The 14472-nt window shown below is 54.0% G+C and overlaps 1 protein-coding gene across 6 annotated transcripts in view; it reads left to right on the top strand.

Moving 5' to 3' along the window:
* Positions 1 to 14472, top strand: part of LOC134747021 (yemanuclein-like) — a 35468-nt gene that overhangs the window by 10543 nt on the left and 10453 nt on the right. For all 6 annotated transcript variants that reach the window (XM_063681568.1, XM_063681569.1, XM_063681567.1 and 3 more), the window contains exons 9-13: positions 1366 to 1517; positions 9607 to 9763; positions 10368 to 10448; positions 11174 to 11386; positions 12646 to 13600. In XM_063681568.1, the coding sequence (XP_063537638.1) occupies positions 1366 to 1517; positions 9607 to 9763; positions 10368 to 10448; positions 11174 to 11386; positions 12646 to 13600 (1558 nt within the window). The remainder of the gene's footprint in view (positions 1 to 1365; positions 1518 to 9606; positions 9764 to 10367; positions 10449 to 11173; positions 11387 to 12645; positions 13601 to 14472) is intronic.

The following is a 14472-nucleotide window of genomic DNA, read 5'->3' as shown; positions in this document are numbered from 1 at the left end:
TAATACAGAACGTCCTGATACCCCGTAGCTCAACTTACTACTAATACAGAACCTTCTGATACCCCGTAGCTCAACTTACTACTAATACAGAACCTTCTGATACCCCGTAGCTCAACTTACTACTAATACAGAACAGCCTGATACCCCGTAGCTCAACTTACTACTAATACAGAACCTTCTGATACCCCGTACCTCAACTTACTACTAATACAGAACCTTCTGATACCCCGTAACTCAACTTACTACTAATACAGAACAGCCTGATACCCCGTAGCTCAACTTACTATTAATAATGAGAAGCATTTGTTGAGGTGAGACTTTTCTAGCTAATACTTTATATGGAGTGAAAAATAACATGAGAAACCGGACCAGTCTGAATAAAGCCGAATTTCCCCACTCGGTTGGAAGGCTAGATGTCAATAGCTTTCGTAAATTGTCTGTGTTGATTCTCGGAATTGTTGGTTTGGAGTTAGGGTGATTATTAAATTGTGCTTTTATTTAAATAATAATAGTACATTATTGTCGAGGCTCGGAAGTAGCTACTTTCTGGCTGAGAATTCGTTTTAAACGGACGACCTTGGGAGTCCGTTTAATTGAATCCGAAGCCAGCAAGTAGCCTTCCAGCCGAGTCATATATAGTGCTTTTTTCAAAAATGGCGCAATAAATACAAATATAATAGAAATATTTTACAGAAGCAACGTTCTTATGTATATATTTTCACAGAAAAAAGTAAAAAGATTTGCTATGCCGCCGTTTTATTTTTTAATTAAAAATAGAAGTGTATTTTTCTGCTGAAAGTACACCAACCTATTTGAGACACCTAAATAGTCGCGGTACCAACATTATAATAATAAGTACTGATCATCTGTTTGGCTGTTTAATGGACCTATGCCTTCATTTGATATGGCCACTTCAACTTTTAAAAAGTTTGGAACTCGACAAATAATGGAATTTGTATGCAACATTGCAGTCCTGAAATCGAGACTGCAATGTTTTTAACTTTTTAATTTTTTGACTGACCATAAACTACGCACTTCGCGAACTACTTTTTAACCGGCAACGTCGACTTTGCCGTCCATTTTTGAGAAAATAAATTTATATTTGGGGACAATCTTACATAGATCGACCTAGCCACAAACTAAGCAAAGCTTGTACTATAGGTGCTAGGCGACAATGTACATACTCGTAATTGATAAATACATACTTATATACAGAAAACACCCATGACTCGGGAACAAATATCACACAAATCACACCAAATAAATGCCCTTACCGGACTTCGAACCCGGGTTCATCGGCTCAGGGTCAATACCCACTAGGCCAGACCATATTTGAGGGACAATGAACATGTAATTTGTGTACAGTCTGGACGCAGCGCTAACGAGCAGTTCGGATTCGGCCCGCGCGCGGCGCGCGGCGTGGGGACGCGCCGCCGTGTGTCTGCGCTCCTCGCGCGCCAAGCTCGTGCACCGCGTGCAGGCGCGGCTTAAAGCTCAGAGCGAAGCTGCTGACACTAGTGAGTACTAACGAGCAGTTCGGCCGCGGCGTGGGGACGCGCCGCCGTGTGTCTGCGCTCCTCGCGCGCCAAGCTCGTGCACCGCGTGCAGGCGCGGCTTAAAGCTCAGAGCGAAGCTGCTGACACTAGTGAGTACTAACGAGCAGTTCGGCCGCGGCGTGGGGACGCGCCGCCGTGTGTCTGCGCTCCTCGCGCGCCAAGCTCGTGCACCGCGTGCAGGCGCGGCTTAAAGCTCAGAGCGAAGCTGCTGACACTAGTGAGTACTAACGAGCAGTTCGGCCGCGGCGTGGGGACGCGCCGCCGTGTGTCTGCGCTCCTCGCGCGCCAAGCTCGTGCACCGCGTGCAGGCGCGGCTTAAAGCTCAGAGCGAAGCTGCTGACACTAGTGAGTACTAACGAGCAGTTCGGCCGCGGCGTGGGGACGCGCCGCCGTGTGTCTGCGCTCCTCGCGCGCCAAGCTCGTGCACCGCGTGCAGGCGCGGCTTAAAGCTCAGAGCGAAGCTGCTGACACTAGTGAGTACTAACGAGCAGTTCGGCCGCGGCGTGGGGACGCGCCGCCGTGTGTCTGCGCTCCTCGCGCGCCAAGCTCGTGCACCGCGTGCAGGCGCGGCTTAAAGCTCAGAGCGAAGCTGCTGACACTAGTGAGTACTAACGAGCAGTTCGGCCGCGGCGTGGGGACGCGCCGCCGTGTGTCTGCGCTCCTCGCGCGCCAAGCTCGTGCACCGCGTGCAGGCGCGGCTTAAAGCTCAGAGCGAAGCTGCTGACACTAGTGAGTACTAACGAGCAGTTCGGCCGCGGCGTGGGGACGCGCCGCCGTGTGTCTGCGCTCCTCGCGCGCCAAGCTCGTGCACCGCGTGCAGGCGCGGCTTAAAGCTCAGAGCGAAGCTGCTGACACTAGTGAGTACTAACGAGCAGTTCGGCCGCGGCGTGGGGACGCGCCGCCGTGTGTCTGCGCTCCTCGCGCGCCAAGCTCGTGCACCGCGTGCAGGCGCGGCTTAAAGCTCAGAGCGAAGCTGCTGACACTAGTGAGTACTAACGAGCAGTTCGGCCGCGGCGTGGGGACGCGCCGCCGTGTGTCTGCGCTCCTCGCGCGCCAAGCTCGTGCACCGCGTGCAGGCGCGGCTTAAAGCTCAGAGCGAAGCTGCTGACACTAGTGAGTACTAACGAGCAGTTCGGCCGCGGCGTGGGGACGCGCCGCCGTGTGTCTGCGCTCCTCGCGCGCCAAGCTCGTGCACCGCGTGCAGGCGCGGCTTAAAGCTCAGAGCGAAGCTGCTGACACTAGTGAGTACTAACGAGCAGTTCGGCCGCGGCGTGGGGACGCGCCGCCGTGTGTCTGCGCTCCTCGCGCGCCAAGCTCGTGCACCGCGTGCAGGCGCGGCTTAAAGCTCAGAGCGAAGCTGCTGACACTAGTGAGTACTAACGAGCAGTTCGGCCGCGGCGTGGGGACGCGCCGCCGTGTGTCTGCGCTCCTCGCGCGCCAAGCTCGTGCACCGCGTGCAGGCGCGGCTTAAAGCTCAGAGCGAAGCTGCTGACACTAGTGAGTACTAACGAGCAGTTCGGCCGCGGCGTGGGGACGCGCCGCCGTGTGTCTGCGCTCCTCGCGCGCCAAGCTCGTGCACCGCGTGCAGGCGCGGCTTAAAGCTCAGAGCGAAGCTGCTGACACTAGTGAGTACTAACGAGCAGTTCGGCCGCGGCGTGGGGACGCGCCGCCGTGTGTCTGCGCTCCTCGCGCGCCAAGCTCGTGCACCGCGTGCAGGCGCGGCTTAAAGCTCAGAGCGAAGCTGCTGACACTAGTGAGTACTAACGAGCAGTTCGGCCGCGGCGTGGGGACGCGCCGCCGTGTGTCTGCGCTCCTCGCGCGCCAAGCTCGTGCACCGCGTGCAGGCGCGGCTTAAAGCTCAGAGCGAAGCTGCTGACACTAGTGAGTACTAACGAGCAGTTCGGCCGCGGCGTGGGGACGCGCCGCCGTGTGTCTGCGCTCCTCGCGCGCCAAGCTCGTGCACCGCGTGCAGGCGCGGCTTAAAGCTCAGAGCGAAGCTGCTGACACTAGTGAGTACTAACGAGCAGTTCGGCCGCGGCGTGGGGACGCGCCGCCGTGTGTCTGCGCTCCTCGCGCGCCAAGCTCGTGCACCGCGTGCAGGCGCGGCTTAAAGCTCAGAGCGAAGCTGCTGACACTAGTGAGTACTAACGAGCAGTTCGGCCGCGGCGTGGGGACGCGCCGCCGTGTGTCTGCGCTCCTCGCGCGCCAAGCTCGTGCACCGCGTGCAGGCGCGGCTTAAAGCTCAGAGCGAAGCTGCTGACACTAGTGAGTACTAACGAGCAGTTCGGCCGCGGCGTGGGGACGCGCCGCCGTGTGTCTGCGCTCCTCGCGCGCCAAGCTCGTGCACCGCGTGCAGGCGCGGCTTAAAGCTCAGAGCGAAGCTGCTGACACTAGTGAGTACTAACGAGCAGTTCGGCCGCGGCGTGGGGACGCGCCGCCGTGTGTCTGCGCTCCTCGCGCGCCAAGCTCGTGCACCGCGTGCAGGCGCGGCTTAAAGCTCAGAGCGAAGCTGCTGACACTAGTGAGTACTAACGAGCAGTTCGGCCGCGGCGTGGGGACGCGCCGCCGTGTGTCTGCGCTCCTCGCGCGCCAAGCTCGTGCACCGCGTGCAGGCGCGGCTTAAAGCTCAGAGCGAAGCTGCTGACACTAGTGAGTACTAACGAGCAGTTCGGCCGCGGCGTGGGGACGCGCCGCCGTGTGTCTGCGCTCCTCGCGCGCCAAGCTCGTGCACCGCGTGCAGGCGCGGCTTAAAGCTCAGAGCGAAGCTGCTGACACTAGTGAGTACTAACGAGCAGTTCGGCCGCGGCGTGGGGACGCGCCGCCGTGTGTCTGCGCTCCTCGCGCGCCAAGCTCGTGCACCGCGTGCAGGCGCGGCTTAAAGCTCAGAGCGAAGCTGCTGACACTAGTGAGTACTAACGAGCAGTTCGGCCGCGGCGTGGGGACGCGCCGCCGTGTGTCTGCGCTCCTCGCGCGCCAAGCTCGTGCACCGCGTGCAGGCGCGGCTTAAAGCTCAGAGCGAAGCTGCTGACACTAGTGAGTACTAACGAGCAGTTCGGCCGCGGCGTGGGGACGCGCCGCCGTGTGTCTGCGCTCCTCGCGCGCCAAGCTCGTGCACCGCGTGCAGGCGCGGCTTAAAGCTCAGAGCGAAGCTGCTGACACTAGTGAGTACTAACGAGCAGTTCGGCCGCGGCGTGGGGACGCGCCGCCGTGTGTCTGCGCTCCTCGCGCGCCAAGCTCGTGCACCGCGTGCAGGCGCGGCTTAAAGCTCAGAGCGAAGCTGCTGACACTAGTGAGTACTAACGAGCAGTTCGGCCGCGGCGTGGGGACGCGCCGCCGTGTGTCTGCGCTCCTCGCGCGCCAAGCTCGTGCACCGCGTGCAGGCGCGGCTTAAAGCTCAGAGCGAAGCTGCTGACACTAGTGAGTACTAACGAGCAGTTCGGCCGCGGCGTGGGGACGCGCCGCCGTGTGTCTGCGCTCCTCGCGCGCCAAGCTCGTGCACCGCGTGCAGGCGCGGCTTAAAGCTCAGAGCGAAGCTGCTGACACTAGTGAGTACTAACGAGCAGTTCGGCCGCGGCGTGGGGACGCGCCGCCGTGTCTGCGCTCCTCGCGCGCCAAGCTCGTGCACCGCGTGCAGGCGCGGCTTAAAGCTCAGAGCGAAGCTGCTGACACTAGTGAGTACTAACGAGCAGTTCGGCCGCGGCGTGGGGACGCTCCGCCGTGTGTCTGCGCTCCTCGCGCGCCAAGCTCGTGCACCGCGTGCAGGCGCGGCTTAAAGCTCAGAGCGAAGCTGCTGACACTAGTGAGTACTAACGAGCAGTTCGGCCGCGGCGTGGGGACGCTCCGCCGTGTGTCTGCGCTCCTCGCGCGCCAAGCTCGTGCACCGCGTGCAGGCGCGGCTTAAAGCTCAGAGCGAAGCTGCTGACACTAGTGAGTACTAACGAGCAGTTCGGCCGCGGCGTGGGGACGCGCCGCCGTGTGTCTGCGCTCCTCGCGCGCCAAGCTCGTGCACCGCGTGCAGGCGCGGCTTAAAGCTCAGAGCGAAGCTGCTGACACTAGTGAGTACTAACGAGCAGTTCGGCCGCGGCGTGGGGACGCGCCGCCGTGTGTCTGCGCTCCTCGCGCGCCAAGCTCGTGCACCGCGTGCAGGCGCGGCTTAAAGCTCAGAGCGAAGCTGCTGACACTAGTGAGTACTAACGAGCAGTTCGGCCGCGGCGTGGGGACGCGCCGCCGTGTGTCTGCGCTCCTCGCGCGCCAAGCTCGTGCACCGCGTGCAGGCGCGGCTTAAAGCTCAGAGCGAAGCTGCTGACACTAGTGAGTACTAACGAGCAGTTCGGCCGCGGCGTGGGGACGCGCCGCCGTGTGTCTGCGCTCCTCGCGCGCCAAGCTCGTGCACCGCGTGCAGGCGCGGCTTAAAGCTCAGAGCGAAGCTGCTGACACTAGTGAGTACTAACGAGCAGTTCGGCCGCGGCGTGGGGACGCGCCGCCGTGTGTCTGCGCTCCTCGCGCGCCAAGCTCGTGCACCGCGTGCAGGCGCGGCTTAAAGCTCAGAGCGAAGCTGCTGACACTAGTGAGTACTAACGAGCAGTTCGGCCGCGGCGTGGGGACGCGCCGCCGTGTGTCTGCGCTCCTCGCGCGCCAAGCTCGTGCACCGCGTGCAGGCGCGGCTTAAAGCTCAGAGCGAAGCTGCTGACACTAGTGAGTACTAACGAGCAGTTCGGCCGCGGCGTGGGGACGCGCCGCCGTGTGTCTGCGCTCCTCGCGCGCCAAGCTCGTGCACCGCGTGCAGGCGCGGCTTAAAGCTCAGAGCGAAGCTGCTGACACTAGTGAGTACTAACGAGCAGTTCGGCCGCGGCGTGGGGACGCGCCGCCGTGTGTCTGCGCTCCTCGCGCGCCAAGCTCGTGCACCGCGTGCAGGCGCGGCTTAAAGCTCAGAGCGAAGCTGCTGACACTAGTGAGTACTAACGAGCAGTTCGGCCGCGGCGTGGGGACGCGCCGCCGTGTGTCTGCGCTCCTCGCGCGCCAAGCTCGTGCACCGCGTGCAGGCGCGGCTTAAAGCTCAGAGCGAAGCTGCTGACACTAGTGAGTACTAACGAGCAGTTCGGCCGCGGCGTGGGGACGCTCCGCCGTGTGTCTGCGCTCCTCGCGCGCCAAGCTCGTGCACCGCGTGCAGGCGCGGCTTAAAGCTCAGAGCGAAGCTGCTGACACTAGTGAGTACTAACGAGCAGTTCGGCCGCGGCGTGGGGACGCGCCGCCGTGTGTCTGCGCTCCTCGCGCGCCAAGCTCGTGCACCGCGTGCAGGCGCGGCTTAAAGCTCAGAGCGAAGCTGCTGACACTAGTGAGTACTAACGAGCAGTTCGGCCGCGGCGTGGGGACGCTCCGCCGTGTGTCTGCGCTCCTCGCGCGCCAAGCTCGTGCACCGCGTGCAGGCGCGGCTTAAAGCTCAGAGCGAAGCTGCTGACACTAGTGAGTACTAACGAGCAGTTCGGCCGCGGCGTGGGGACGCGCCGCCGTGTGTCTGCGCTCCTCGCGCGCCAAGCTCGTGCACCGCGTGCAGGCGCGGCTTAAAGCTCAGAGCGAAGCTGCTGACACTAGTGAGTACTAACGAGCAGTTCGGCCGCGGCGTGGGGACGCGCCGCCGTGTGTCTGCGCTCCTCGCGCGCCAAGCTCGTGCACCGCGTGCAGGCGCGGCTTAAAGCTCAGAGCGAAGCTGCTGACACTAGTGAGTACTAACGAGCAGTTCGGCCGCGGCGTGGGGACGCGCCGCCGTGTGTCTGCGCTCCTCGCGCGCCAAGCTCGTGCACCGCGTGCAGGCGCGGCTTAAAGCTCAGAGCGAAGCTGCTGACACTAGTGAGTACTAACGAGCAGTTCGGCCGCGGCGTGGGGACGCGCCGCCGTGTGTCTGCGCTCCTCGCGCGCCAAGCTCGTGCACCGCGTGCAGGCGCGGCTTAAAGCTCAGAGCGAAGCTGCTGACACTAGTGAGTACTAACGAGCAGTTCGGCCGCGGCGTGGGGACGCGCCGCCGTGTGTCTGCGCTCCTCGCGCGCCAAGCTCGTGCACCGCGTGCAGGCGCGGCTTAAAGCTCAGAGCGAAGCTGCTGACACTAGTGAGTACTAACGAGCAGTTCGGCCGCGGCGTGGGGACGCGCCGCCGTGTGTCTGCGCTCCTCGCGCGCCAAGCTCGTGCACCGCGTGCAGGCGCGGCTTAAAGCTCAGAGCGAAGCTGCTGACACTAGTGAGTACTAACGAGCAGTTCGGCCGCGGCGTGGGGACGCGCCGCCGTGTGTCTGCGCTCCTCGCGCGCCAAGCTCGTGCACCGCGTGCAGGCGCGGCTTAAAGCTCAGAGCGAAGCTGCTGACACTAGTGAGTACTAACGAGCAGTTCGGCCGCGGCGTGGGGACGCGCCGCCGTGTGTCTGCGCTCCTCGCGCGCCAAGCTCGTGCACCGCGTGCAGGCGCGGCTTAAAGCTCAGAGCGAAGCTGCTGACACTAGTGAGTACTAACGAGCAGTTCGGCCGCGGCGTGGGGACGCGCCGCCGTGTGTCTGCGCTCCTCGCGCGCCAAGCTCGTGCACCGCGTGCAGGCGCGGCTTAAAGCTCAGAGCGAAGCTGCTGACACTAGTGAGTACTAACGAGCAGTTCGGCCGCGGCGTGGGGACGCGCCGCCGTGTGTCTGCGCTCCTCGCGCGCCAAGCTCGTGCACCGCGTGCAGGCGCGGCTTAAAGCTCAGAGCGAAGCTGCTGACACTAGTGAGTACTAACGAGCAGTTCGGCCGCGGCGTGGGGACGCGCCGCCGTGTGTCTGCGCTCCTCGCGCGCCAAGCTCGTGCACCGCGTGCAGGCGCGGCTTAAAGCTCAGAGCGAAGCTGCTGACACTAGTGAGTACTAACGAGCAGTTCGGCCGCGGCGTGGGGACGCGCCGCCGTGTGTCTGCGCTCCTCGCGCGCCAAGCTCGTGCACCGCGTGCAGGCGCGGCTTAAAGCTCAGAGCGAAGCTGCTGACACTAGTGAGTACTAACGAGCAGTTCGGCCGCGGCGTGGGGACGCGCCGCCGTGTGTCTGCGCTCCTCGCGCGCCAAGCTCGTGCACCGCGTGCAGGCGCGGCTTAAAGCTCAGAGCGAAGCTGCTGACACTAGTGAGTACTAACGAGCAGTTCGGCCGCGGCGTGGGGACGCGCCGCCGTGTGTCTGCGCTCCTCGCGCGCCAAGCTCGTGCACCGCGTGCAGGCGCGGCTTAAAGCTCAGAGCGAAGCTGCTGACACTAGTGAGTACTACGCTGTTTATCTTTGCCAGGACCAGAAGGAACTTCTTGTAAACGCTGCAGTTTTGCACTAAGTTATGATCGTGAAAATTAAAAGGGTTTTTTTTGTCACTTTTTAGTACAGATGCTTAAAAGGGATTGTTTAGCATTTCGCATTGATTGTGCAGCTCGAACAAGGTTGACTGGTAGAGAATGCCTTATGGCATTAAGTCCGCCTTTTGTACTGTAAGGTTTTCTTTTGTGCAATAAAGATTAAATAAATAAATAAATAAACAAGGGTATTTTGCTACTTAAAAACAGTGAGCAGATTCACATTTCTGGTGCCAATTACTGAACTTGACCGATCACCATATCGACGGTTGCATTTGTCAATCATACTCCATATATTCATAAATGTTACAGTGATACCTTCTGCAGTTTTAAGGTGCAGTTCCGAGCCAAGCGACACTGACGCCACTAACGCCGCGACAGAGCGACAGTACAAGGTTCTATACATATAAATACATGACGGTGTGTACGAACACGGCGTCTGTCACGCCGCGTCAAGTATCGCCGTGTTCGTTTGCTCGCTTGGCTCGGAACTGCACCTTTATTCTCTATAGTAATTGTTAAAAATAAAAAACAGGATTCACCTACCATGCAATAAAGCTCTTTGGAAATTTAACTTGTAAACATCTGCCGAGTTGCCCCATATAACAATGTCGTAACAGAAAATAACACGTAACATACCCAAAGTTGATATCCTGTTGAACTTTTCCTAACTATACTTTCCAACTAAAATCTATTTTGTTCGTTCAGAAGTTCCTGCCTCTCCTATTGCTCAACCGACAACTACCACTGCCACTCCGACTGCCACTACGAACAACAAGAGGAAATACTCTGAAGACACCGATGAAGATATTAGCAAACTCACTGCCGAGCAACGGGAAGCTAAGATAGTTGATATGTTACAAAGGTAAAATCAGTTATTTTAGTCTAATATTTCTTAAATTGATCAACAACTGCCACCACGAACAACAAGCGGAAATACTCTGATGAGACTGACGGAGATATTAGCAAACTCACTGCCGAGGAATGGGAAGCTAAGATTGTTGATGCATTACAAAGGTGAGACAAGCAAGAAAAAAGCCCCTCCTTACGACTGGAGACAACTGGCAGAGACTAATTCCCACTTGTTACCACTGGTGACCACTGTATTAACCTTTTCGACGCCGTGTCATACACAAAAGCTTGTCACTCGGACGCTACCAAAGTGTCAAAACTGAAAGTGAACTTTATACACATGCACGTAGGTCTATGTTGTTCTGTGGTCTTTGACCAATTACTATACGGTGCCGATATATCCGTCATTGGCGTTCAAAAGGTTAAACAATTACTTCACAAAAAGTTTCGCGTTGTAACCATAAAACACATAATCCAAACGACTGAGGACAAATGGATGTTATATATTTTCAGTTATCCCCTGTGGTAACCTGTGGGGATTAATCGGTCCCCACTTGACCAGTCACAGTGCAAAAATTAGGATATGTTAATGCAACATGTGTTTATTTAATTTTCAGACTAAAAACCTTGATAGAAGACCGCACACCCGCCATGATGGCCAGTTATCAGGCCGAATGTGACAGGGTCATGGAAGAGAGGTGAGTTTCATCAAAAAATTTTTTATAATAGTAAACGGCAGGGGCCCGTTTCTCAAAAGTTTGTAACTTGTAATACAAGCGGATGTCACTTTTTGACAGCTTTTGTTAGAAAGGGACTTCCACTTGTATTACAAGTTACAAGCTTTTGAGAAACGGGCCCCAGAAGTCATTTATTGAGGTGATCAAAATTACCTCCATAAACACAAAGTTGGGATCAGTTCATTTTTATTTGAAAATGGAGATGAAAGTTTCTAACTACATACTTTTACGCGGACAAAGTCGCGAGTAGAAGCTAGTTATTAATATATTAGTTAAATTTTAGAACTATAATTTTTTTTTTCGGGTATGCAATTTTTTTATGGGTATGGCCTTAAGGTTTTATGGCTATACTGTTACAATAAGATCTCAAATTCTTACAAACTATAATAACTAATAGCTTACTAATTTATCTGCTAAAACATGCCAAATTATATTTACCCTTTAGACAGACTGAGAACATATAACCATGCCCAATAGATGTACTAATTTGTAAATCTACTCTAGTATACATATGATTGTTTTTTTCTCCAGCGGTATTTGCCTTACAAAGAACGAGCTTGAAGTTATATGTTGAATTTTACTCTCGATAACTCGATATCGAGTCGGTGTTTCGCTTGCCACTCGAAATCGAAACGATCGTAGCGCCCCTCTGCGCTTTTAATCTCATTTGTGCTTTAAAATTTCAGAAAGAAACTTCAAATAGCGTCCGACGGCAGACCGATCGAGAAGCGCCTCCCCAAGCGGCGCTTCCCGTGGTGTCCGCGCAGCCGCTCCCTGCTGGCGCGCCTCAAGCGGCTCGCGGGGGAGCGGGACGCCGCCGCCAGCCTGCTCGTGCGCCGGGCACTGCCTCTGTTCCCTAGCGGCTTTGTCAGGATGCCCACACTGTTGAGACAGGCTGAGTAAGTAGTAACATCTATAGACTACGAAAACCGCTTAGCGTTCCTTGTTAGTCTATGTAACTAGCATAGAGTAACTTATACTAGAGCGGTACTGTCATAGTAAATTTTGTAACCCCAGTAAATTCACTGCCATCTGTCGACACACTTTAAAACTAAAAATAAATATTTATAAAAATACGATAGAATATATTTAAATATGGATAAATGATTTTTTTTATTTGCATTAATTATTTTTATGATTTTGACCCATGTTCTTTCACTGATATGCGTTAAAATTGTTAAATAACAAACGAGACCGTCAACGCCATCTATACGACAGTTGGCCAAAGCTAGTAGCGCCCTCTGAACGAGAATCAAATTTTCTTGATTTTCGAGGCACGTTTTTTCCTTAGACCGTATCCATCTATTACGGAGTTATATTTATCTTTGGTAACTAGTACTATTTATTGTATACTAGCTTTTGCCCGCGACTTCGTCTGCGTGGACTTAGTAACCCCAGCTAGAACAAGAATAGCGCCTGGAGAAAATCTTATAGCAATTATTCAATTTGAGCATATTATGCACACAAATTAGCGGACACTTCATTAATTATCTCAATTCCATCCCGCTTTTTACTTTCTTAAGGGATGGATTTCGGGATAAAAACTATCCTATGTCCTTCTCAGGGACTCGACCTATCTCTATGCCAAATTTCATCTAAACCGATTCAGCGGTTTAAGCGTGAAGAGGGAACACACACACAGACAGACAGACAGACAGACTCGCATTTATAATATTAGTATGGATTTGCATGTATACTTGTATACGTATGGCAAATAAATGATTTGACATTTGACTCCTTAGGCTACGGTGAGTACGGTGGCCAAAATTGAGAAAAAACCTGTCTAAAAATAGAATTTAGTTTGAGCAAGTACCAGGGTCTCGTGAGTTACGAGAAGGTGTCGTCGACCCACCCGCCGGGTATTACGAGTATGAAGGTATCGCGGCTGCTCGCGTGTCTTAGCTGTATACTTTTGGTTTGTGTACCTATATAATTCTACTAGTTTAAAGTATTATTTTTGTTGCGTCGTAAAAAAGTATTGTATACAATTGTGATATAATCAAACTTTTCAATCTCGTTCCCGATAAGGCCACTCGGCAGGCTTCGGGGCCTTAACACGGTACTCGACTGAATAGCTCTCCATTATATCACGATTATAAAATACTATAGAATGACACTTCAGTCAAATTTAATAATACCTATTTATTTTCTTTTCCAGTCTCAGCAAAGAGCTCAAAGTGTCAGACGCGAAACGACAACGCTCTTCCTCCGTATCCGCTCCAGCACCGGCGCCGGCGCCCGCACCCGCACCCCCCGCGCCCCCCGCGACGGCCCCCGCGCCCCCCGCGCCGGCCGCCATCACCGAGCCCATACTGTTCCCCAGCTCACTAACCGTCACTACAAGTGTCAAACCTATAGAAAAGACTGACGAAGACAAAAAGACCACATCCGTCTTCGGAAACATAATAAACTCCTTCTCCCTCAGCAAAGACTTGATAGTCGAATCGGAGAAAAAAGATCCGGAACCCAAAAAGGAAGTCGTCCCGAACAACATAGGCAGCATAACCATCACCCCGGTAGTTCAAAAGGAGAAGAGACCGACCGTTCCGCCCGCCAAGGAGCCGCTCCTGCGAGTCAAATCGCCGGCGGTCCTCAACGAAATGGCTAAAAAGGACAAACACAAACCGAAAGACCGACCTCAGGTCCGAGACAAGCGGGTCGACTCCCCGTTACATGTAGACACTGGCTTCCCGAATAAAAAAGAAACGCCCAGTCCGACGTTAACTAAAGAGGAGCTTACTAAAAAACAGATTGAAAGTATGAGAATATCGGAGAACAACATACCCCGGCCGGCTCTAGTTCCCGTTCACCATTCCCCGACCTTCGCTAAACCCGATAAGAGACCTCCGGAAGTCAAAAAGAAGAAAGAGATAGTGATTATATCAGATTTAGATCCGTTAGGTGACGTTCATCAGGAATCCGTAGTTGCCGTGGACGATAGTAGCAGTGACGTTGAAGTGATAGAAGAGAATAAAAGTGAACCTAGTAAGTGTGAAGTGCCTTCGAAAGACAAAGTGAGTGATAAGAAGGTGAGCAAGAAAGATAATCATCGGAAGGAAGATGCGCTGGAGGATGATATTCACACGGTTATGAGGAATTTGAGAGAAATGGAGGTTAGTATGTCTTATTGTTTATTTAAATCATAGATTAAGAAATACGCTTGGAACGGTGTGCAAAAAATTACAAACGTGCTAAAGGAGATGGCGCTTCACGTTGCTTTTGTTCTCACTGGATTGTCAATCCTTAGCACTTGACAATCTTGTTGAGTTGTTACCATATAATGTACAGTTACCTGCAGAAAAGTTTGTATGCAAAGTTGTTAAGCAAATAGTATTGCTGACTATATAGGTATATGAGGCTACTTCAGCCGTTAAAACTGACTATTCAATGGTATTACTTTGTGTAGGTGTAGGTTGTTTATTAAAACTTATTTTTCTTAAAACTCTAACCATCGACACGCCAGAAAAGAACCAATAAATATTAGTTTCCCAAGCATTGAATAAAAAAAAATATATTTGTTATCCTTACCAACCTTCTTATATGGCTAAACCGGTGGAGCCTTTTAGTCTTTCCTCCACATGATTTCCATTTGCTTTCTTTCCAGGACTCAAAAAACAAGTATCCTTCCGTTCTATTACGTTAGTAAACATTTAAGTTATTAATAAATAAGGGTGTTTTTTCAACATTTCATACCCGTACCCTGCAAGGTTATGTCGGTCATACCGACAGTTCAACTTCATAGGGTTCCGTACCCAAAGGGTAAAAACGGGACCCTATTACTAAGACTCCACTGTCCGTCTGTCTGTCACCAGGCTGTATCTCATGAACCGTGATACCTAGACAGTTGAAATTTTCACAGATGATGTATTTCTGTTGTTGCTATAACAACAAATAGGTACTAAAAACAGAATAAAATAATTATTTAAGTAGGGCTCCTATACAACAAACGTGATTTTTTTGCCGTTTTTTCGTAATGATACGGAAC

Source organism: Cydia strobilella, chromosome 14, assembly GCF_947568885.1.
Source record: "Cydia strobilella chromosome 14, ilCydStro3.1, whole genome shotgun sequence".
NCBI classification, from domain to species: Eukaryota; Metazoa; Arthropoda; class Insecta; order Lepidoptera; family Tortricidae; genus Cydia; species Cydia strobilella.
Note: the sequence above shows the minus strand (reverse complement) of the source record. Positions and strands in the feature narration are given on the sequence as shown.